The following is a 24069-nucleotide window of genomic DNA, read 5'->3' on the forward strand; positions in this document are numbered from 1 at the left end:
AAATAAACTTTTTTTTTAGGATTATTTTTTAGAGAATTCTTTTTTTTTTTTGGTTGTTTTTTTCCGTGGATTATTTGTCTTTTTTTTCTTTGGTCAGTGGTAAATTCCATTTCATAAACTGTCAAAGCAACTGTGTTGGCATGTGTGGGTAATTAGTGCAGTTTGCTGGTATCGAATGCCTGCGGGCCTCTGATAGCTTACAAAGCACTTTATTGTTCAAACAGATCATAAAAGTGCTTTTATTGATGTCTCAAACACTCCTGCAGCCTATCATTTATCTTTCCACAGTGCCAAGTGAAACATCAGCCTTAGGAAGCTGCGTGGTCTTAGGGTTTGTCCAGATTTAAGGCCTGGTTTTAGGAGGTGCCTTTGCTACCACCAGAGATGGAAAAGATGAATTTTTAATGTTGCTCCCAACCCAAACCAGTCTGGAATTCCGTGATTTGGGCAGTTCCTGGCCTAGGGTGGCACTGTTGAGGGTTTTGTTGGCAAAGGGTGGGAAATGCTGAGGAAATGGGGCACTTAAGCCTGGAAATCCAGGATTAATGTCCTCTGGGAAATCCCACGTGGGACCTCATCCCTGAGGAACCGCTGACGTCCTGCTGCTCCTGCTCACTGTAGCTGGGATGTGCCAGTGGAAAATCAGCTTTTTTTTTAATATTATTCCTCAAAGAAGCAGTTTGCAGCTTGGTTGGGTACCAGGGGCTCCCGCAGGGTTTGGAGGAGCGTTTTCCAAAGGGAATGGGCAAGGATGCTGAGGGGAAATCAGGATCTGCCGTGGGCAGAGGGGCTGCAGGGCTCCCCATCCCTGCTGGCCTGGAGGGGACAGGCACCTCGTGTCCCCTGTCCCTGGCCTGGAGGGGACAGGCACCTCGTGTCCCCTGTCCCTGGCCTGGAGGGGACAGGCACCTCGTGTCCCCTGTCCCTGGCCTGGAGGGGACAGGCACCTCGTGTCCCCTGTCCCTGGCCTGGAGGGGACAGGCACCTCGTGTCCCCTGTCCCTGGCCTGGAGTCCCTCCTGCAGAATGGGACAAAAAAAAAAAAACAGAGGAAAACCAATCTCAGGGAAGCAAAACCCATCCTTGGGAGCGATTTCCATCCTCCCCAGGGACTCTGTGGGGTTTGGGGAGCCGTGTCTGGCTGTTCCTGACACCCCCTGGCAGAGTTTTCACTCTCAGTGCTGGCAGGCAGCAGCCCCGGGCTCCTTTGGGGTGATGGATGCTCGGAGGTTTCGGGGTCATTTCTCTTCCTTTGGAATTTGCTTCCCCCCACTCCTCGGATGGGAGGAGGGAGGAGGGGGATGAATTTCTTCCATGGAAAGTCTGAGGAGCAGGAGGCAGATTGCTGAGCCCAGACAGGCTGATGTAATGCTGGAAAGCTGCTGCTCTCTCCAGTGACATCATTCCAAGGTTTGCAGGGCTGCTGTGGACAGGGATGGAGTTTCAGGGGCAGGAAAAGCACCACAAAGGGATTTGGGAAGGAACAGCAAATGGATGTGTTTGGGAAAGGTGATTTTTCCTCAGCTCGAGCAGCGAGGAAAAGCCAAATCCTTGTGCTTTGGGGGAGAAGTTTCCAGCTGAAGGTTTTTGGCAGCATCCCTGAGCAAGATGGAAAAGGGATTTTTGGGAGCAGAGCGTGACAGGGCGCCCTGGCCCCAACCAGGGCCTGTTCCCCTTCCCTGCTCCCTTGGGAACCTCGTTCTGCCTGGGAGGTTATTCACCAATTAGTCCTATTTGCACCAAAGTTAATTTTTTACAGCAGAAGCCTGGAAATAAGAAAAAATCCTTTTGTATTTACACAAGGGTGGGTGGGTTTGGATTGTTGCAGTGAATTTGTAGGAAGTAAAGGCTCAGCTGAGCCAAACCCCAGGAGCTGGAGGAAGAGGATGATGAGGCTGCTCAGGGTTTGTGTCCTTGTCAACCTGGTGGTGTTCAAGCCACTGCTCCTCTGCCATTTCGATCTTTTTTTTGCTGTTTTCCTGCCTTTTGCTACTTCTCTGAGCGAGGTTTCCCTGCACCAGGACAGAACAAAAACCCTTCCCAACCTAAAAACCTCTGGGCTGACTCCATGTTCACCCCCTTCCCTCGTCACCCAGGCCCCAACAAATGAAACACATGTTCCTCACACATGGTGAGCTCTTTCTATTCCTTTTTTTCTTTTTTTTTTTCTTTTTGGAGGCAGTCTGGGCTGGCTGCCAAAACCCAGAGGAAAATCCAAGCCCACTCCAGACATCCCCAGCGTGCAGGTGTAGTGCTCACCCTGACAGAGCCGAGATGGAAACATTCCCAATAACACATCCCCCCGGGATGGGAGCTGGAAGAGGGGATTCCTAATGATTTATGCAGAAGGTTGGATGGGGATTGGGGTGTCAGGGAGTTTTCTATCCCCTGCAAGAACATGGAAAAAAGAAGTCCCTGACCGTGGGCTGGTTGTTGTGCACACGCAGCCAGCGCTGGCTGGGGTTCAGCAGGTCAGACCTGCTTGAACAAACAGAGCTTTGGCCACTGCAGGGGAAAGTGTGGGGGAAATCAGTGCTCAAAGTGACTTTTGGGCGCTGTTCTCTGTGCTGGAACGGCTGCAGATACTTCAAGGCTCTCCTAAATCTGCAGGAACAAATTTATCTGCAGGTTTTGTTTGACCTGCTCGCAGCTTGCTGCTCAGAGCGGTGAAATTTGGGCTGGGGATGCTCCGAGGGGTGAGATCTGAGGTGAAATCCAGACTGGGGATACTCAGAATAGAAAATTCCGAGCTCTAGGGATGCTCAGCCTCCACTGCATCCAGTCCTGTTCTTCCATGGGTTTGCTTTGGAGAACCTCATTCCTGGGATGCATTTCCCACCTTATTTCAGGCCCCAGGCTGCACAAGCCCAGCTCTCTTCCTTGGGATGAGAATTTGGGGCAATATTTCATGGAACTCAGCATTTTTTATACCTAAAATATCACAGAATACCCTGAGCTGGAATGATCAGCTTTCTCCAAAGATCATCCAAGTCCAACTCCAAGGTTTTATATTTTTTTAGTGCTGAATTTGAGGTGGCAGATGCTGCATGGAATAAACCCAAATCATTTTTCATGGACAGATAATAAAAACCCAATTGAAAAAAACACTTTGGGGTGTGAACATTAGCAAAAGGCACATTTTAGTTCCCTGGAAGGAGAGGGAGAAAGGTGTGTGGAGGAGAGGTGTCACACCCATGTTTGCACACCAGCTCAGCTTTCCCTTCCCAGCTCTTTCCTGAGCAGCCAAATTTCCAGCAGTGGTGGGAATTAGCAGGAACCTGCACAAAACCCCCTCCTCGGGTGGTCCCTGCTCCATGCTTGGGTGATTGTCACCAGCCAGATGCAGGAAAATCCTTTTCCAAGCAAAATTTGGTGTCCAGTTCGATTTTCTGAGTGTGTCAGCAGACCTCCCCACGCCGAGGGGTGTAATCCCACTCCTAGCCCCAGATAACTTTGGCAGCCAGGTCTGTTTTTCCTTTAATCCATAAAACCTGGATTCTGTGTTCACCTCCCGGGGCAGAAAACGTTCCAGGAGCTGATGAAAACCTCTGTGCACACAGAACCCCCTGATCCTGAGCCACCGTGGTGTGGAGGAGAGCTCAGGGTGGATCTGGGGTGGAAATCTGTCTGTGGGGCTGAGGAAACAGCAGCTCCACTTCCAGATTGGTTTGGCTCTGAGGGAAAAAAAATACCCCATGGAGTAAAAGCCAGTTTGGGGTAGCTGAGGAGGCTCCAGCTGCCTTTGGGTGGGAGTGGGGAGCCCTGGTGTGCTCTGGAATCCCAGACCCGCCCTGTGGCACTGGGAGGGAGCCCTGGTGGAGCTGGAGCACCTTTAAGGTCTCTTCCATCCCCATCCATTCTGCGGTCTCGGGATTTCTTTCCTGCCCCCTCCCTTTCTGTCCAAAGAGCAGCTGCTCCTGCAGCCTCTCCTGTTCCCCAAATCCTCTCCTTTGCATCCCCCATCCGCTGTGGACAGAGGTGGGAGTGAAACCCTCTGGATTTTTGGGATCAACACCTCCCAGGCAGACCCTGCCACCCTTTTTTTTCACATTAAAACCCGAGCAAGTGCCTCCACTTTGGCTCTGTGAGTTCTAAATGAGTAACTCAATCCCAAAGCTTTGCTTCACTCCACTTTCTCCACTGTGAAAAACCCCCCTCACAACCCACTGGGGTATCCATCCTCCTGTGGCAGCAGAATTCCCGATTTCCCAGTGATGAAAGGGAAATAAATCAGCGTGAAACCAGAGCCAGGGAATGGTGCAGAGAGGGGAAGACACAAAGGAGCAGCTTTGTGCCGTGCTTGTAATGAGGGGGAATCTGTTTTTAAACCATCCCTGATGGTTCACACATATGTCATGGAAAAAGAACTCCTCCAGGAAAAAGCCAGCCCTGCAGCTCCGGGTTATTGGCTGATTGTTTGATTTGGAGGGAGAGGGGAAACTTGGAATGGTGTGAGCAGGGCCTGGGTGAGGAGGTGACATCAGGGAGAGATGGAGTTTGGGGTGGGAGAAAGGCAGCACGGAGCGGAATGGGGGAGGAAATCAGGAATTGGGGAGTGTGGGGAGGTCTGAAGGAGTGAGGGGCTGGGCAGCCTCGGGTCTGGGGTGGCTGGGAGCTCTTGTAGGGTCACCTACTCTCCCAGGAGAGCTCTGCAGTTCCATGGAAAGCCGGGATAGCGGGGCTGTGCTTGGATCCTGGGCTGGGGACAGCAGTTCCATGGAAATCCTGGATAACGGGGCTGTGCTCGGATCCTGTGCTGGGGACAGCAGTTCCATGGAAAGCCATGGAAATCCTGGATAATGGGGCTGTGCTGGGGACAGCCGTTCCATGGAAAGCCATGGAAATCCTGGATAACAGGGCTGTGCTCAGACCCTGGGCTGTGCTGGGGACAGCAGTTCCATGGAAATCCTGGATAATGGGGCTCTGCTCGGACCCTGGGCTGTGCTGGGACAGCAGTTCCATGGAAATCCTGGATAATGGGGCTCTGCTCGGACCCTGGGCTGTGCTGGGACAGCAGTTCCATGGAAATCCTGGATAACGGGGCTGTGCTCGGACCCTGGGCTGTGCTGGGGACAGCAATTCCATGGAAATCCTGGATAACGGGGCTGTGCTCGGATCCTGGGCTGTGCTGGGGACAGCAATTCCATGGAAATCCTGGATAACAGGGCTGTGCTCGGATCCTGGGCTGTGCTGGGGACAGCAATTCCATGGAAAACCATGGAAATCCTGGATAATGGGGCTCTGCTCAGATTCTGGGCTGTGCTGGGACAGCAGTTCCATGGAAAGCCATGGAAATCCTGGATAACGGGGCTGTGCTCGGATCCTGTGCTGGGGACAGCAGTTCCATGGAAATCCTGGATAACAGGGCTGTGCTCAGACCCTGGGCTGGGCTGGGGACAGCAGTTCCATGGAAATCCTGGATAACGGGGCTGTACTGGGGACAGCAGTTCCATGGAAATCCTGGATAACGGGGCTCTGCTCGGACCCTGGGCTGTGCTGGGACAGCAGTTCCATGGAAATCCTGGATAACGGGGCTCTGCTCAGACCCTGGGCTGTGCTGGGGACAGCAATTCCATGGAAATTCTGGATAACGGGGCTCTGCTCGGACCCGGGGCTGTGCTGGGACAGCAGTTCCATGGAAATCCTGGATAACGGGGCTCTGCTCGGACCCGGGGCTGTGCTGGGACAGCAGCCCGGCTGTGGGGCTGCCTGAGCCCTGCCAGGGCGGGGATGTCACCTGTGTAAGGTGACAGCAGCACCTGCACAGCGGTGGCACAGCCCAGGCCACCTGGAGCTGAGGGAGCAGAGGAGGACACGGGGAATGTGACCTTGGCTCTCATCCAGGGATCCCTAATGAGTGGGATGAGGAAAACGGAGAAAAATCTCATTTTGAGCCTGGCATTGAGCGTGAGCTCACTCGGGGTACCCCAAACAAAACCAGGGGATCCTTTCAGAGCTGCTCTGGCCCCATCCTCTCCCATCCCATCCCAGTTCAGTGCCAGTTCAGGGCTGGGGCACACAATGCCAGCCATTCATTTGGCCCCATTCAGCTCCCACAGGCCCGGGCTGGGCTTTTGTGGGATTTTTCTTTCCCTTTTCATTTTTTTTTTGAAATTTCCACGCTGGACACTGAAGGTCAGGCTGACCCTCTCGTCCTTTATGTGAATGCCTCCCACAGTGTGCAGGCCATGGTTTAATGCAGCTCTCCAGAGGGTCTAAATGAGGTTTTTTTGGGATGCTGTCCATGGGATTCAACCTTGCATGGCCCATGGGACACTGAGGGTGGCTCTTGGGGACAGCACCACCGTGTCACCCTGTCCCATTGCTTTGTCCCTGCACGGAAATTTCTTTTCCTGACTGTCAAGATGAGGCTAAAATTGCAAAATCTCATTTTTGGGTGCTCCCTGAGTTATCCTGCGTAAGCATATCCGGGCAAGCAAACGTTTTGAGCAAGGATAAAGAGATTTTTCTTTGGTGAATAGTCTCATTTGCTGCTTCAGAAGCATAATCTGACTTGATGCTTCAATTAGGGAACAAAACCACTCCGTGTGAATGTACCTGAGCCAAATCAGCTCCTGTTGGAAAATAATGGGAAGGAACTGCTGGAAAAACTGCTGCTGAGGGGGTTTTTCACACTGGTGGTTTTGTGAAAGCTCTGGAATAGAGAATAACGTAAAGAAAAGGTAAAAAAACCCCATGTCTGAATTCTGGAGGGGTGTCTGAGGGATAAATTTGGGGGTTTTGAGGGATTTCTTGCTATGAAGTCCCTCATACATAATATTTATAATATTAATATTATATATATTATATATATAATATTTATAATATTAATCCCTCCCTCATAGCGGGTGGGATTAATATTATAAACAGATGGAGGGTGCCTTGATTTAAAAAAAAAACCCTAAAAACTCACTTTTGAGGAGCTTTTGAAGGATTCCTTTCAAAGTTATCCTTTGGATTTCCACTAGGAATTTCTCCTCTGGAAGGGGAGGATAAAACCAGCTGTTCAGGGACCACACCACGAAGGTCTGGATGTCAAAGCAGTGACAGCACACGGTGATTGTGGGGCCTCTATTCTTAGGGCTGTAATTTGTGTGTAGAACGGCAGAAATGCTGATTTGGAGGCACCAAATGAGGAGTTTGAAGGCAGAAATCACAGAGTGCCGGGCTGCTGTGTAAAAATAACTGCAAGGAGAGTTTGGAGGGGTAGGAGCCATTCCAAGTGTGTGGTGCAGGTGGAGGAGGAGCTGGAAAATCTCAGCTGGGGTCACCTGGGTGGCAGTGCCAGCCTGGACCTGCTGCCAGGAATCCACAAACCCTTGGGATCTGCTGGATCCCTCTGGAACCCGGCTTAGCTGAGACCTGGACAGTTTCCCTTTCCTCCTCCCTCTGTCTTGGGGCTGGAAAATTGAGGAGAATGGGTTTTTTTGGGTTTTTTTTTTTTCCCATGGATAGGCAGAAAGGCAAGGAAAACTGCTCATTTTGTGGTGCCCCAGCTCATTCTTTTTCCAGCAGCTGTGGGCATTGGGAAGCTCAGAGATGCTCTGGGATTAGCCAGGCTTGGATTCCTTCTAATTTGTGTCTGGTGGTTGCCTCAGCTTCTGGTGGGGACATGAAAGGGGTGGTGGGGACATTAAAGAGAGGTTTGGTGCGTGCCTGGGTGTGATCAGACGCTCTGGGGTGAGCTCTTTTCCTGTTTCCATGACGTTTATAGCAGTTTAATTATCCCGAGCCTCTTTCCCCTGCCACAAGGGATTGAAATCAGCCATCAGATGGAAGAATTGTCGGGACAGATGGACACACCTGCACGGAGGGATCACCCAGGGCTTGATTTTGGGGGGAAAACACCCCAAAAATGCAGTGCTGTCCTAATGAATTCATGAGAGGAGGGAGCTGCCTCGTGGCTGGATTTAAACCTCCAGGTGAAATCACCCCAGGAGGTTTGTGGTGCCCACCAGGTGAATATTTAGGGACAAGGAGTTGTAAACAGAGTGGGTTTGTTCCTTTGGGGAAGGTGTTTCCCCTCTAGGAAATGCCTACAACAGCTTTACTCCAGGTCTTTCCTCTGAGTAGGATCCTTGCAGGGAGAGATCCAAGCTCAAGCTCCTTGTGGGGGTTAAAAATGAACTGGTTGGGACTGGGGGCCCCACACAGGAGAGGTTTGCCAGGACCCACCCAGGTGTGACCCAGCATCCCCCATTCCCTGGGACGTGTCCAGCACACCCCAAACCTGCTTCCCTCTCCTCCCAGCTCTTCTCAGGGCTGAGTTTGCTCCTTTCCAGTCAAAACTGGGCAGGGGAGCAGCAGGTCAGACTCTCTGCTGTGTTCATGGCAGTTTGGGGGCAGCCCAAGGAAACGGAGGCACTTTGGGAGGGGTTTCTGCAGGCAGATTTTTACCTTTTATTTTCTCTTCTCCCCCTGAAATCGAAGGGAGCCCTTGCCCAGCAAACGAAGCCAGCAGAGGAGCTGCTTCTTCCAGTCAAGCCTGCTTTGTGGCATGGGTTAATTAGATCCAAATTAAATCCAGTGCAAGGTTTGCAACTCCAGAGAGCCTCTGGAGCCCCTGCTCGTGTGCTGCAGGGGGGACAGAAATCCCAGAATTACCAGAGCTGGGCGTTCTTTCCTCCCTCACTGGGGGAGCTGCTTGAAGCAGCACTGCTTGACATCTGGAGGTGTCACAGGGACAAAAATCCAGGCTTAGAGACCCAAAATCAGCCTCAGCCACGTGGTGGTGACATCACTGAGGTCCCTCAGGGTTATCAGCACCCAGGGGACACCCAGGGGCAGCTGTGAGGACATTTGGAAGCCACCTCTGAGGGTGACCCACCACGCAGCTGCTGCTGTGGAGAGAAAGTGTTCACTTCAACGGGGTGAAATCTGAACTGCAGTTTAATAAAAACCCGTGGCTCGGGTTCCTGGTTCTTCACACGTGTTTCTGATCTGCTGGGGGGGCTCAGACCATCTGCTCAGAGCACACAGTTCAAAAAGAAAAGTTTAAAAATGCTCATTTTGCAAACAGAAAGACTGACTTTGCTCTCGAGTTTCATTTTCCTATTGTGATCGCCTCCCTTTATTGGGGTCCAGAGAAGTGGGACTGTCAGGGGTTTCTTCTTTCCTTTCTTTCTATTCTTTGCCCTTTAAAAACCTGAACTGTGCCATTATTTTCCCCCTCTTTGCAGAAGAGCTGCAGAAACCTCTCATTTGATTTTTGCCTCTCATTTGATTTTTGCCTCTCATTTGATTTTTGCCTGTGCTAGCTCAGTGCTTGGCCAGGGTGGGGACAAGGAGGGAATATAAAGCCCCTTTTGTCCCAGCAGCTCCTCTCCCAGTCCACCCACCGTGCCAGACTGGGACTGCAGAAGCCATCCAGCCCCATCCTGCTTTCCATGGCCAGAACTGATTGTTTTGCACCCAAAAACCCCGGGAGATAAATTGTGGTTTGTTCAACAGACATAAATATATAAAAATAGCCAGGCAGAGTGGCTGAGCAGGTTGTTGATTTAAGGATATCTCTCTCTGGGTGTTTTTAGCAGCTTTATTGTTTTTTTTAAGGCACCTTGGCTGTCTTTTCCCTTTCCTGCAGTCGCCACTGCTTGGCTGCTTTTCTCTGGCTGCACCTCCCCATCCCACAGAGGAGCTCGTGGGGTCAGTGAGGACAAATACAGAAAAATCCCCAAAATAACAAGGACCTGGCTGAGCAGGGAAAGCAGAGTGGAAGTGAAAACCCAAATCTTGCCAATATTTGGTCCCAGATATTGCAGTGGTGGTGCCACCAGGCTCACAAGGCAGGAGGAAAACCAGAAGCCACGGAATCATTTTTCTCAGGGTGGTCCTGCTCTCTGGTGGAATTCCCTGCTGCAAACACTAAAAAAACGCTAAAAAACATTAAAAAACCACTAAAAATCACTAAAAATACACTAAAAAACCACTAAAAAACACTAAAAAACCCTAAAAAGCCACTTCTGTTCCCCAAAGGGGAGCACACAGCCCATGTCTGGTGGTTTGGAGCCCCAGCCTTGAGTCAGGGGACAGCTGGACACGTCCCCTGGCTGGAAAGGACCTGCCTGGCCCGGAGTGCAGGGACAGGGCATTCAAACCTCACTCCACTTTTCCCTCCTGCTGTTCCCCACCTTAAATCTTCCCCTTTTCTCCAGGAAATCCCGGCTGTGGCTGTGGTGCAGCCTGGCTCTGTCCCCCTCGTGCCAGGCTGGGTGGCACAGCCCTGCTGAGGGATGCTGTGCCCTTCCTCCAGTGCCTTTCCCAGCTTGGAAAACCAAAAAAAAACCTGCAGGGATGCAGTGCCAGGATGGCCTTGCAGTAAATATTTGTAGGTTTGCAGCTTTTTGTGCTCCTGCCAACACCCCCTGTTTTCAGAGCTGCCTCTGCCTCGAGGATTGTTTTGCTCTCTGCCCCAAAAGTTGCTGGATCTTAATTAAATGGCATGTTGCTAATTTGCCTGAGCTGGGGTTTTCCCCACTCTTTGGGTAATTTTTTTGACAAAGCCTCACTCTCCAAGGTGTGGGCAGTGGCAGAGGGCTGGGGAAGGAAGCAATGCTCATTCCTGGAGCAGGATGGGGGTAACTCAGTGCACAGGTAACGCTTTGTGCCAGCACTGCAGCCCCTCAGGCAGCCAGGGCAAGGTGAGGAAGGTGAAATACAAAGCCTGAAGCAGCCCCAGAGCTTTTGGGGATCTTCAGAGGGGTGATTGGATGTGTCTCTGAAAGGATGGAGGCCTCAGGTGACGTGGCTGGGCTTGAAGCAGTGTTGGGTGGGGAGGGAAGGGGTGTTGGGAGCTTGGCCTGGGCTCTTGGCCCATCTTGAAATGTCCATTTGAGCATGGCCTGGGCTTTTGCCCCATCATGAAATGTCCATTTGAGCATGGCCTGGGCTTTTGCCCCATCATGAAATGTCCATTTGAGCTTGGCCTGGGCTCTTGGCCCATCATGAAATGTCCATTTGAGCTTGGCCTGGGCTTTTGCCCCATCATGAAATGTCCATTTGAGCATGGCCAGGCTTTTGCCCCATCTTGAAATGTCCATTTGAGCATGGCCTGGGCTCTTGGCCCATTTTGAAATGTCCATTTGAGCATGGCCTGGGCTCTTGGCCCATCATGAAATGTCCATTTGAGCTTGGCCTGGGCTTTTAACCCATCATGAAATGTCCATTTGAGCTTGGCCAGGCTTTTGCCCCATCATGAAATGTCCATTTGAGCTTGGCCTGGGCTCTTGGCCCATCATGAAATGTCCATTTGAGCTTGGCCTGGGCTTTTACCCTATCATGAAATGTCCATTTGAGCTTGGCCAGGCTTTTGCAGCTTTTCTGTTCTCTGCAGGGCGTCTCTGGTCCCCACACACGGAGCTGTGGGGCAGGAGGTGACACTGAGCGGAGCAGGGGACAGGGGGAGCTCAGAGCTCTTACAGGGCACTGCAGAGAGCAGAGGGCTGTGGGGTGTCAGGATTTGGTTACAGGATTCCAGGGAAAGTGGTGGGAAAGATATCAATGACTTTGACAATCGTGGGAAGGCAAGAAAACCTTTCCCCCACTGGGGATGGGCAGCTGGGAGGTGCTGGAGAGCACTGCCAGGTGAATAATCCATGCTGTGGTGAATCCTGGGGGTGCTGCCTTTGGGAATGAGCCCTGAGGGCACAAAAATAGGACTTTGGCATCACTCTGGCTCTGCAGCTGCTCGGGGTTGTGCCTGCTGGGGAGTGTTTGCTTTATTTGGGTTGTTGACCCCGGGGGTTATCTGGGATTGGCACCTGGAAATGAACCTTGTGTTGGTGCCTCCTGCCCTGCCGTGGAGTCCTTGACTGGTGTTTGGGTGTTGGCAGAGCGACAGCTCCTTCAGGAGAGCTCTCCAGAATTAGCAAAGCCATCTGGCTTTTGTTCCCCTCGGAGGGAATGGCTTGTCCTTCCCTTCCACTGAGGAGTCCTTGCTGAACCGCTCCGCAGTTGGATTTGGGATAGAACACAGACTGACCTAAAGTGCTCTGTGGGCTCTGCAAGCAGCCCTTTGCTCCAAAAAACCTCTTCATTTTAAGGCATGAGTCTTAATTTAATTTTAAACAGCAGCCACGAGGCTGCTGAGCCAAGGATCCAGGAGTTATGGGTGGAAAAATAGGATTTGGTCTTGTGTTGGGGCAGGGCTGGGTGCTGGGGACAGCGTGGGGCAGTGGCAGGGCTCAGGGAAGGGGACAGGGAGGGGACCACACTTCCCTGTCCTGTCCTTCAAACCCAGCAGCCAGGAGGGGCAGAGAGCTCGTGGATCCTCACGTGATGGGAATTTGGCTTCCTCCCTGGGACTGCGAAACAGAAAGGTTGAGAAATTACCAGAGAGGTTAATTAACATCGAGCCAGATTTTCCTCTTGCTGCTGTGGTCAGGGAAGAGGCCCGTGGGCTGTGATAATTGCTGTGTTTGAGTTCTCAGGGATGTCTCAGGGATGCTCCTGCTGATCTGGGGCTGCAGGATGGGGCTGAGGGGTGTCTTGGGGTCCCCACACAGAGATGTGGTGGAAAATAGAAACTTTTCCCAGCCCTCGAGAGGGTTTGGAGCCACATTTAGTTCTGGTGACACTTGTGTGCCTGCTCTGCTTAATTAAATCTGTTTTTTTTCCAAAAAGGGCTGGGCAGAGGCTCCTCTCTGAGTGCCCAGAGCAGCAGGAGCTGTTCTTGTGGTAACCCCAGAGCAGAGCAGCCCCATCCAACCCTGCAGCCCCTCCGAGCAGGATGGGGACACAAACATCCAGCTGGGTGCAGCCAAACCACCAGGAATTCGTAGCTGAGTCAAGGCTGTGTGCGAGTCAGGCCTTTTTTTTTTTTTAATTTATTATCATTTAGCCAAACTTTCAACAACTGCCCTCCCATTTTGTAGTGCAGCAGCTGTGGGAGGCCAAAGGAGGCTCTGGTGGGGTCACTCCTGTCCGTGGATGCCCAGGAGAGGGCTCAGGACATGGGGACAGGGACTGGGGAGGCTTTGTTTGACCCCGTTGCTGCAGTTTTGCTGCTGTGCTTAAAGGAGGGGCTCTGGGATGCTCTGAACACCTCTGATTTTTTGGAGTTTCTGTGTAGCAGAAGTGGGGCCGTGGTGATTCCTGCACCTCTCTTTGCTGATGTCTCCAACACCCCTCTCACTCCAGGCTGGAGCTGGGCTGTGTCCACAGCAGTGACAATCCCTGGGAGGTGCTGGTGACAGGATTTATCAAGTGGAACATCTGAGGGCTGCCAGGCTGGCTCCAAGACAGGGATTAGGGCTTTGGGAGGCTGAGCTTCCACTCCATCCCGGAGCTGCACTGCACCCCTGCCCCTCTCTCAAGGTTATTTTTCCCTGAGATTCTCCTTGTGGTTGCTGGCCCCAAGGTAATAAGGTTTTCCCCCAGGGTTGCTGTTCCCTGGGAGTTTCCCCTGGGTTGCTGTTCCCAGAGTTAATCAGGTTTTCAGTCTTCTCTTTGCCCTGGGTGTTTCACACCAGAGGCAGAGACGACAAGCTGAGTCCCCAGTGCACATTTCCAAGGTTGTTTATTCTTCATTATCTCAGTTCTGTCCCAGCTCTGCAGGGCGTCCCCAGCAGAGCAGGACTGGGCGGGTCAGAGAGCCCCACACCTTATGTACAGTACCCCTGACCCAACCACTGTCCAAAATGTGCTTTTTATTTACAAAATTGTACCAATACTCACTACCTATGCTAACATGTCAGTTCTACTCTAAACCAATCCTTGAGATCCAACTCAGCAGAAAATGGGGGATGAGAGCAAGAACAAGGAGCACAGGGGCCACTCCCCAATTCCTCCATCCTGTCTCTTCAACCCCATATACTGAGAATCCTCGATTCTACATTTACATTCGATGATAAACTAACTACTGCTTATTTTGAATTCTCTCAGCTTGTGACTCTTCACACACTGTGGGCATTCACTGCCATGGCAGGGATCAGAGGCAGTGTCCTCCTGGGCTCTGTGTGAGGCTGCCTGAGCCCCTTGGACAGACCCCAGACCCTCTGCCCGGTCTCCAAACCCTCCAGGGTGGCCACAGGGATGTTCTAGACTCCAACACCCCTCTGCAGCCTCTGCCTGGGTTTGGGGCTGTGGGGCCAGGGAGTTTGTCAGGATGGAGCTCAGTGATTCCCAAGAATTGTGAGGATTTTGTGTTGCCGTTGTTCACCCTGGGCCTGTGTTCAGCCAGCTGAAATGCAGGAGTTTCCAAGAGCACATCCAGCAGGATTTACTCTCAGGGATGCTGAATCTCAGACTTTTGGGGTGATGCCCTAACCCGAGTGCAGTTAATGATCACTGAAGAATCCCAGGATTTAGGGAGCTGCTGCCAGTGCCAGATGAAGTCACTCTGATCCTCCTCTCCAGCTGCTTTTTTGTTGGTTTTTTTTTCTTCTCATTGAACCACAACGATTCCTTCTGGTTCCTGAAGTTGATGTCATTGGAAGTGATGTGACTTTTTTTATTTGCACGCATATAGAATAAGTGTTAAAAAATGCTCCAGAAAGAGCTTTTCCAGCCTTGTCTGGGAGCTGGCTGGGGAGTTGAGTTAAACTGGCTTTGATGGAACTTAATCCATAAAGCAAATGAGTCATCAGGCATAAATGGCTTTACCATAAATGTCAGGCAGATCCTTACTGGTCCTGACAGTTTGCACTTCCATCTGTCTGGTGGAGCAAATGAAACCCTCACAACTCAGTCCTGCTCAGAAATGTGCTGTCCTGCCTCTTCCTCTTCACCAGAAGTTTTAGGAATGAAGGCCAAAATGTGATTTATCCCCTTTTTTAAAGCACTGCCTCTCCTAATGGATGAAATCGTGGTTATATGCAGGCAAAAAATAAATCGACTTTTTTATTCTCCACTTCATTTTTTGGTTAAACTAGCAAAACACAGCTGAGCTCAGGCTCTGGATGCTACCAGTCACTGGAGAACTGCCTTGAACCTTGTGCCCAACTCATTGCCAGGCCAAAAAAGAACTTTACCCACTGTGTGGGTGGCTGGAGGATTTCTACAAAGCAACACCGGGGTGTTTCTGTCTTGCTCCCTGACTGAAATAACTCATTAATCAAAAATAAGTCTTTGATTTGGCTGGTCAGGTCTCTAAACCACTTCTCTGGTGCATTTTTAAATTGTCTCTCTTGGAAAACCCTGTCCCACACAGAGCTGTGTGTGTGGATTAACGGGATCTTCGTCAGCGCTGCAAAAATCCAATTGGGAAGGGGATTTTGGGGTGGTTTGTGACCAAAACAGGGAAAAAAGCAGACACTTGAGGGAGGAATGGGAGCAGGGCTGGCTCCCCTCTGCCAGCCAGGATCCCTGGATCCCTGGGCACAATTTATGAGCAGCAGCACACTGGAGAGGACACAAAAGGCTCCCGACCCTCCCAGCGCGGCTCGCTCTATTTAAAGTCGGCTTTTTAAATCACAGAAATGGGGCTCTTGACAGCAGAGCTTTGTGCAGCCTTTGTGAGGTGCAGATAGTGGGGCTTTTTATTGCGGGCTAAATTAGCCCATTTTATTGTTTGGCGCTGAGGGATGAGGTCAATTGACTGGGAATCTTGCTAACAAGGTTTTTTTACTCCTGTCTGCTTTTTACAAGTGTTAGCACGGGGTATCCCCCGGCGCTGGGTGCTTGCTGGGAGTGAAACAAAGATGAATGGGCTGAGCTCTGCTCCTTCCCCCTCCCCTGAGCTGCCCAGCCTTTAGCTCTGTGCTGGGGCTCGGGTGCTCCCTGCCTCTCACCCAGCCCAAATTCGGTTCTGCTGGGTTTTCCAGGCTGGACACAAGACAAGGATGGGCTTTGGGCAGGGTGGTTGATGGGGTTTGAAGAGGAAAGGGGGACTGGCAGCCTGTGGAGCCCTGCTGGTGCAGCGTGGAGCTGTCTGACGCTCTTCCCACATCCCAAATTTATTCAGTTACGCACTGATTTCCCCGAGTTCCTGACCCAGAATGGGCAGGAAGCTTCCCCTGCTCAGCCTCCCCCTCTCACTCAGCACACACTGAGGGGCCCACGCTGCTCTTTGGGGTGTTTGGTTTTCTGCTGTGGCTCCAGGGATTTGCAGGTGGTTTTTTTTTTTTTCCATAGGCTGAGGATGCCCAAATTCCTGCAGGGAAGCAGGGTGGGATCAAGTTTTTCTCCCCATGCATAGCTCAGGAGCTGCCATCAGCTGAGACTAAAAAACAAACCCAACTTTAGCAAATTCTCTTCTGCTTAACCTTTGGCTCTGTGTTTAGCCAAGATGCCTTTCCTTGCTTTATCTGCTCCTTGAGGAAACGGAGCCCCAGCCCTGCTCACTCACGGGATGCAGCCTATCAGCTCCCCATGAGGTGTAAATCCAACCTTATCAGGGAGAAAAAGCTTTTTCAGCTTCCCCTGCCCCTTGGGGACAAATCCCAGGTCTGCTTCGGGGCTGGCTTATTTCAGCTTATCCCAGCAATTCCAGGCACTTCCATCTTCCCATGGAAAACCGGGAGCTTTAGGCACCTGAGGGAGAGAGGGGCTTAGCTGAGGTGTCAGCGAGGGGTGGCAAAGGCAGAAATAGCAGCTGGAAGGGTTTTCACATCAGCCACAGATTTCCTTGGCTGGGTTGGGTGTTCCCTGCTGGAGGGAATTCCAAAGGAACAGGTTTGGAGCTCTGGAGTGCCTTTGGGGACAGGGATGGTGTTTTAATTTACAGCCTGAGTAACCCCAGAACACCCCCAGCGCCCTGCCCAGGGCTGGGGGATGTCCTGGAGGTCCCACAGTTCCCCCAAGGGTGCCATGGGCAGGTGGTGGCCAGAGCTGCTGGAAAAAGGAAAAGTTCTACAAGGCACAAAACTTGAGATTTTTTATTTTACCAATGCTCTAAGCCCAGTTTTGGTGGTTACACTGCAAAAGAAAAAGCTGGAATGGTAATGGTAGGACTGGATTTATATAAAAATCAAAAAAAAAAAAAAAAGGAAAGGGAAAGGGAAGGAAAGATGTTTCTCGTTTTAAAAATGGAAAATTGAACCCCACTCTGCAGACGTTTCTGTTAATTTTGTAAAGGTTATTCACTGGAAACAATGACTAATGAGCTTCAGTGACTGCTCCTTGAGGGGTGACCAGGGTAGGTCTGAGGGGTGCCCAAGATCTGCTGAGGGAGGGAAATGAAAACCTGGGAATGCTGGGGGGAGCTCCAGGCAGCTCTGAGCTGCTCCTTCCCCTCAGTGCTGATGTGTCCAGGGCTCCTGGCCCTTCCCAGTGGATCTCTGCCCAAAATATGAACAGCACTCCCTTTTTTGGGGGGAACTCAGTGGGACACGTCCGTGATCCAGCAGCACCAAGGCAGATTTGGCCCATAATTTTGAAAATATCCTTTTCCACAGGGCTGTTTGCCAGTCTGGCCAGGCTCCCTTTGGAGCTTCTGGTTCCTATTACTGCCCAAATCATCCTCCCAGTTTTGCTGTAACGCTCCTGCTTTTCCCCCTGATGCTTTAGCCATGTTTGTCTGTTATTAAATAAGAATATTATTTTTTTTCCCCTCCCCTAATTAAAGTATCAGCTCCAAGCATCCAAGTAGTAAAGCCTTATGTAACTGTCTGCTGAATGAACTGGATTTTGGCGTCGTGGCTGAGCGTGGTGGCTCTTCAGGAAACTCAGGAGCAATTTCTGCTCTGACCTTGGGGCTGTGGCTGCGTCGGGCTTCAGGGAGCAGCTGCTCCATTAACCAGCCCTGCTGCCTAATGAGCTTCCTCTGCACCTGGGTTTTAGTAAAAAAAAGAAAAAAAAAGCCTCCCTTTGGCTCTTTTCTGGGTTTATCAGATGCATTTCTGATCTCTCGCTGTGTCTGTTGCGGGTGGAGCGGCGAGGCGAGGCAAGAGGTGAAAAAGGAGGGGTGATGTGAGTCCAGCTGCTGGGGTGGGAGAAGCAGAGGAGTTTTGAGGCCAATAATCAGCTTTTGGGACTGGACAGGGTGAGAAATAGAGAAGTTTTGGGGCCAATAATCAGCTTTTGGGACTGGACAGGGTGAGAAGCAGAGGAGTTTTGGGGCCAATAATCAGCTTTTGGGACTGGACAGGGTGACTCTGCAGACCTGCACAGGACCAGGTGGAAAGGAGTTGTTTTATTGCTGATTTGGGGGGGTACAAAGCTCTTTTCTCTTCTTTTTCCTGCACCTGCCTTGCTCGGGGCTGTCAGTGCTGTTGTGCTGGGTGATTTATCTTTTGGGGAGGAGGATTTGGGGCTGGGGATGGAGCACAGGGGGTTCACACCTCGTGGAGCAGCTGCTCCCTGGACACGGAGCTTTTCCCCTGGCTCACCTGAGGGAAGGAAGGTGGCCCTGCCACGTGTTTTTCTTTACATTTCTCTGTGTTTCTGGCTCTGATTGCAGTCTGGGGCTGGTGTCCCCACCCCTCCCCTGACGCTCTGTGCTCCCCTCCCTGCAGGGTGACATCCAGCAGCTCCTGATCGTGGCGGACCCGCGGGCGGCCCTGGAGTACTGTGAGCACTACAGCCCCGACTGTGACACTGCCATCCCCGACGCCCCCCAGTCCCAGGACCCCAACCCCGATGAATACGTGAGTCTCTCGGGGTGGTTTGGGGCACAATCACCAATATTTGGGTTTTTACCCCCCTCGCTAACACGCAGCTCCTTCCTCCCGCTCAGCTTCCCCACGATTCATCTCCGCGTCCAAGACAGAGCTCTTGTTTTTAGGATTTGCAGGTTCTGGGTTTGGCTCCTGGGAGTTTCTTTTCTTTCTGAGCTCCTGCCATTTCCAAAGACTGAAAGGAGCTTCCTCCTGGAGCTCAGAAACACAGGAGAGACAACGTGAGCCAAGTGTGGATTATTGACCTTCCCTGGCAGCTCCAGTCCTGTCCAGACCAGCACCCGTTTCTAAATTTCAAGTTACACTGTTGGACTTGTAAAAGACTCAAAGAGTTATTTTTCAATATTCTGTGAAACAACAGGTGTTAAAGGAGAGAGAACCGTTTTTCCCCTGGATTTTCTTTGAATTTCATTTTGGCAGAAATGCTCCCAACTCATCCCTAGGAGCTGCTGTGCCCAATAGTTTTGGTATGAAGGGTTCACCCCAGGCCTTTCCTTTAAAAAAAAAGGAAACACGATAAAAAAGGCTGGTGCAGGATGCATTTGCATGTTTGCTGCCCAGTCAGAAATGTCTGGGTGTGGCTGATTTTTAATGAGCATGACCTGAATTTTGCCCTTTTTAAAGAGGTCTCAGCTCGCTGAATTTGCTGTCTGGCATCCTGAGCCACTCTCTCGGGCTGATTTGCTTTCAGCTGAGTCCAGACCTGCAGGGTCAGGGAATCCCCATGAACCAGTAATGCCATCCCAGTTTATCTTTGGGATTAAATTAATCCAGTACCTAAGCAGGGCTTTGGGATGCTCACGGTGCCCCGGGGAAGCACCGCGGCCGCTCCGCCAGCGCTTCTGGAGAAACAATAAATAACACAAAGAAAACATCACTTCAGGGGAAACCTGTGGCAGCAGGAAAATAAAACTCCACTTTTGGAGCCCGACAAGAGCTGGCTTGTCCCGAGGCTGTGTTGCTCCATGTGGGAACACCTCCTGCACGCTGCCAGGGAGAGCTGGGCCGGCGAGGAGCGGGGCCGTGCCCAGCTGGGACCTGCGCCTCTGTTTGGGTTTCTTGCTGAGGAATGACTGACTCCTTGTGGAAAAGGCTGTGAGGATCTGCCTTTCCAACCCTCCTGCCTGCAGGATGGGAGGTCACAGGGATGCTGGCAGGGCAGGACCCAAGGGCTTTCTGCCCCTCTCTCAGTGTGGCAGATCTGGGAGGTTTCACCAATCCAGAGTTAAAAAAATGTCACAGAGTCACTGGTTTGGGTTGGAAGGATCTTAAAGTTATCAAATTCCACCCCATTGCCATGGGCAGGGACGCCTTCCACTATCCCAAGGTTGCTCCATGTCCAGCCTGGCCTTGGACACTTCCAGGGCTGGGACAGCCCCAGCTCCTCGGGGTGACCCAATCCCCCTTCCCAAGGAAAATTCCCCCAAACCCCCCAGCTAAACCTGCAGGGTGCAGCTGTGATGTCCGGAGGAGCTGCCAGGGACCCTCCGGGTGCTCCCACCTCATTCCCTGCCTCTCCTCCTCTCCTTGCAGTACACGGACGGGGAGGGAGAAGGTGACACTTACTACTACGAGTACCCCTACTACGAGGACGTGGATGAAGCTGTCAAACCAGAAGCCCCCACCACCAAACCCGGCCCTCCTGCAGTGGCTGCTGGAGAGAAACCCGAAACCAAGCAGGTACTGAGGCAGGTCCTGGCAGGGTGAAGGTGATGGACCTTTCTAGAAGGGGAGGATGATGCAGAATGGGTTTTTTTTTTCTCTGATTGCGGTGTTTTATATCCCACAACAGGATTATCCAGCTCCCACAGCACCCCCTGAGAGGGGGAACCCCGGGAAGCAGCCCAAGGAGGATGGAGCAGTGGATGATCCCCTGGTGGATGAGTACAACTACGAGACCATCAACGAGGAGTATTTTACCCCGATGCCCTACGAGGATCTCAACTACAACGAGGAAATCGATCCCCAGGGTGGCCTCACTGAAAATGCAGTGGAAGCTGAACTCCCCACCAGCACTGTCGTCACCTACAATGAGACTGATGTAATTTCAATTCATTAATTCTAATTTTTCCTTTTTTTTTTTTAAATTAATTCTGCTGTTTCACAGCGCTGGAAGCAAAGGAGACGGGAGCAGCCAGATGGTAAATCCATAAGTGGTTCAGGCAGCTGCAGGGAGAGGAAGTTTCTTGTAAAATGTTTTCACTCCAGATTTTTCAGGGTGGGGAATGCAGATATTTAGGATTTGGTTAAGGATTATTCCCCTGGAAAAAGCTGCTGGTATTGACATCTGCATTTCCCCGGGTGAAGTGGTTGTCTGACAAAAAGAGAAATGAGGGTTGCTGTTAAAATCCCAGTAAAAGCCTTTTATCCCAAAGTTGTTAATATAAATCCTGAAAATGTTGATTTGCTGAAGAACATCAATATTTTTCATTTTGTCATTTGCATGGAAAAGCATCTTTATGTTTTTCAGTTTGTTTTTTTTAAAAAAAAAAACCAAACATTTCAACACTGGGACAAAGCCTTGATTCCAAAACTGCTGGGTCCACCTGGTGTGAACTCCTTTATTCTGTGCATGGATCTGCTCAGAGCTGGGATCAGCCCAGAGCCCACAGCTTCCCCTGCTGGAATATTTAAGTTTTACCTCCCCACACTTCACCATCCTTCAGATAAAATGCTGAGCTCGAGACTCTGCTGTGCCTCAGACCTGCCCAGTTCTTGCTTTTCGTGTTGATGCTGAAATAGGTGAAGGTTGGTGAGAGTGAGGTGAATTTTTGGGTGCTGTGGAGCTCACGGAGCGAGGAAATAATGACATTAAATGGGCAAATCCTTCATTATCCAGGAGCAGCAGCCAGGGAATCAGTGCTGGGATAACGTGGAATTGTTCTCTGAGCAACCTGCCCTAGTGGAAGATGTCCCTGCCCATGGCAAGGGTTTGGAACTGGATGAGCTTTAAATAAAATCCTTCCAACCCACACCATTCCACGTTCCTAGAACGCGTCCAAATCCCATCCTCATTCCCAGGAAGAGCTTCAGGGGGGTTTCTCCAGTGGAGAATTACTTGTTGTGAGGCTGTCACTATTCAAGGCTGGCAAAAGAGACAGCAAAAAGCTGGCCAGGATCCCTGGGGTTGGAAATTTGAGGGCAAAGGTGTCAGAGAAAGTGTCCAAGGAAAGATGTGAGCAGCTGGAGCGAGGCAGGTGCAGATCCAGCTGCTCCAAGGGCACGGGGGGATCCAGGCCAGCCAAAATGTTCTGGAGGAGGTTGGACAGCCCAAAATGAGGCACAGGGAGAAAAGGAAAAGGCTCCAGGAATGGAGGGAGCCAACCTGAGGGAACCCAGGGATGGGAAAGTTTTCAGTCTCCTGACCAAGAGCCAGAAATCTTTGGCCAAGCTTGGACTTTCTAAGAGAGAGGAATTAAAGATTGGATAGAGGGGCCTTAAATAAAAAAGTGGAAGAGGAAGGAGGAGGCTTCAAGGGCCACTTTAGCTGTAAAAGAAAAGGAAATAGAGGAGGAAAGTTCAGGCAGGAAACTGCCCACTTATTCCAAATATCATCTTTCCATGCAAATAGACCCGAGGACCTCAATTAAAATATCAAACCTGAAGTTTTTGATATTCATTTCATGCAATTTGCTGTTATCCCCAAACCCTCAGAGCCAGATGAGATTTTTTAGATTAGGGTTTTAAGATTTCAAAGTGCAAAACCAGGTGAAATATTTCATCCAGGATAAAAAGGGGAGTGTGATAGCAACAGATCCATTTGAACCAGCCCAAAGGAAAAATAATCCTGACTTTTCAAAGTCTCCTAATTGAATAATTGCCAAACTGTAATTTCTGCCAAGGCCAGTCGGTGTTTGCAGAGGTAAGAGAAGGTGGGGTGGTGATTGCCTTAGTCCTAGGCTTAGTCTTAGTTTAAAACCTCCTGATTTTAGACCCAGGTGCTCGTGTTTATGAGTTCTGAGCAGTCCTGGCATAGAAAGAAGTCTGGAAGTTGTGATGGCACCAAAGTGACTTTGAATTCTTAGTAGTGAGGAGCTGTTTCTCCAGGAAGCACTGGAAATAATTCAATTTCTGGACTATTTTGGTCATCACCTGGATAGGAAAGAAACCAAATAAATTTGCTCAGCACATGTTGTTCTGTGCAGGGCAAGGGGTGCCAGGGCCTGTGCCTGCCAGGCTGTTGGAGCACAGGGATGTGGAGAGAGCAAGGAAATTCTGAGCCCTGTCTGCACGTCCTTGCTGTGCTCCGTGGCATCCGAGAGGATCCAGAGAGGATTGAGGGGCTGAGGCTTCAGACTCGTAACAACTTCTGCTCCTGGGATGAGCCCAGGCGCAGATTGGATCCCAGACTAAACAAACAGGAGGTTTCCACAGAAGTGAGCTGGGGTTTTTCCACATTTCCTGCTGTAATTGGACACCCACGGTGACACAGGGTGGGTTTGGTGTGCAGCTGAGATCTGGGAACGGATGTGGGACTCCTTGGGCTCCGTAATCCAGAGTCTCCAGCACCGAGGCCGTGAGAGATGAGGAGGATTTGGAGCTTGAAGCTTCCATTACCTCTGTCTTCAGGCATTTGGAGTTTGCAGGATCCTCCTGACATGAGCTTTGTGCTGTGTTTTGTTTTCCTCGCTCCAGCTTTTCTACTCACAGTGTTTTACTGGGGATCAGTGAAGAAATCCCAGGGAAAGCCAGGGTGTATATTTGACAAGAAGCTTCTCCCATCTGTCTTCCTGCTGTTGGAGAAGCCACTGGAGACTTAAAAATCCCAGAATTTCACTTTTCCCCAGGTTTTTTTCCCTTGTCGCTCTCATTATAAATCACCCTCATTTTGCAGAAATCACCTCCCTTAATATAACAACACCTCAAATATTCCAGCTAGGAGAAAATCCCAGCCTGACCCATTGCTGCACTTTCCTCTCCAGGCTGCTCAAGGAGGGGATGACCTGGATAAAGATTTCACAGAGGAGACCATAAAGGAGTACGATGGGAATTATTACGACAATTATTACGACAGGACGGCCTCTCCCGACATCGGCCCCGGCATGCCGGCCAACCAGGACACCATCTACGAAGGGGTGAGAGGATTTCTGCTCCACCCAGGGAAATTCTGCTTCAAAATCTTGGTCCTTTCATAATTTAGAGCAGAATTAGTGCAAAAAAAAAAAAAAACCCTGAGGATTCACCCACCTGCAGCTTTTAAACAAGGAGGAGCCGCCCTGGGTCTGTCCTGCAGGAACCTCAGCGGGGTCGTGCCAGGATCTCCAGTTCCTGCTGGGGTGTGGTGGGATGATGATGATGGTGATGATGATGATGATGATGATGATGATGATGGTGATGATGATGATGGCAGTGTCCTCTCTCACTGTCTGGCTTTGTGTCCCCCTGTGTCCCACAGATCGGTGGCCCCCGGGGTGAGAAGGGGCAGAAGGGAGAACCTGCCATTATTGAGCCGGTAAGGAGCACCTGAATTTGGGGTTTTGTTGGGTTTTTTCCCCCCATGGAAGGGGCAGGAGGGG

At 51.0% G+C, this 24069-nt stretch overlaps 1 protein-coding gene across 3 annotated transcripts in view; it reads left to right on the top strand.

Moving 5' to 3' along the window:
* COL5A1 (collagen type V alpha 1 chain) overlaps positions 1–24069 on the top strand; it is a 148906-nt gene that overhangs the window by 47808 nt on the left and 77029 nt on the right. For all 3 annotated transcript variants that reach the window (XM_063409693.1, XM_063409692.1, XM_063409694.1), the window contains 5 exons: positions 18392–18523; positions 20087–20233; positions 20346–20594; positions 23476–23628; positions 23949–24005. In XM_063409693.1, coding sequence (XP_063265763.1) covers positions 18392–18523; positions 20087–20233; positions 20346–20594; positions 23476–23628; positions 23949–24005 — 738 coding nt within the window. The remainder of the gene's footprint in view (positions 1–18391; positions 18524–20086; positions 20234–20345; positions 20595–23475; positions 23629–23948; positions 24006–24069) is intronic.

The sequence above is a fragment of the Prinia subflava genome, chromosome 12 (assembly GCF_021018805.1).
Source record: "Prinia subflava isolate CZ2003 ecotype Zambia chromosome 12, Cam_Psub_1.2, whole genome shotgun sequence".
Classification (NCBI taxonomy): domain Eukaryota; kingdom Metazoa; phylum Chordata; class Aves; order Passeriformes; family Cisticolidae; genus Prinia; species Prinia subflava.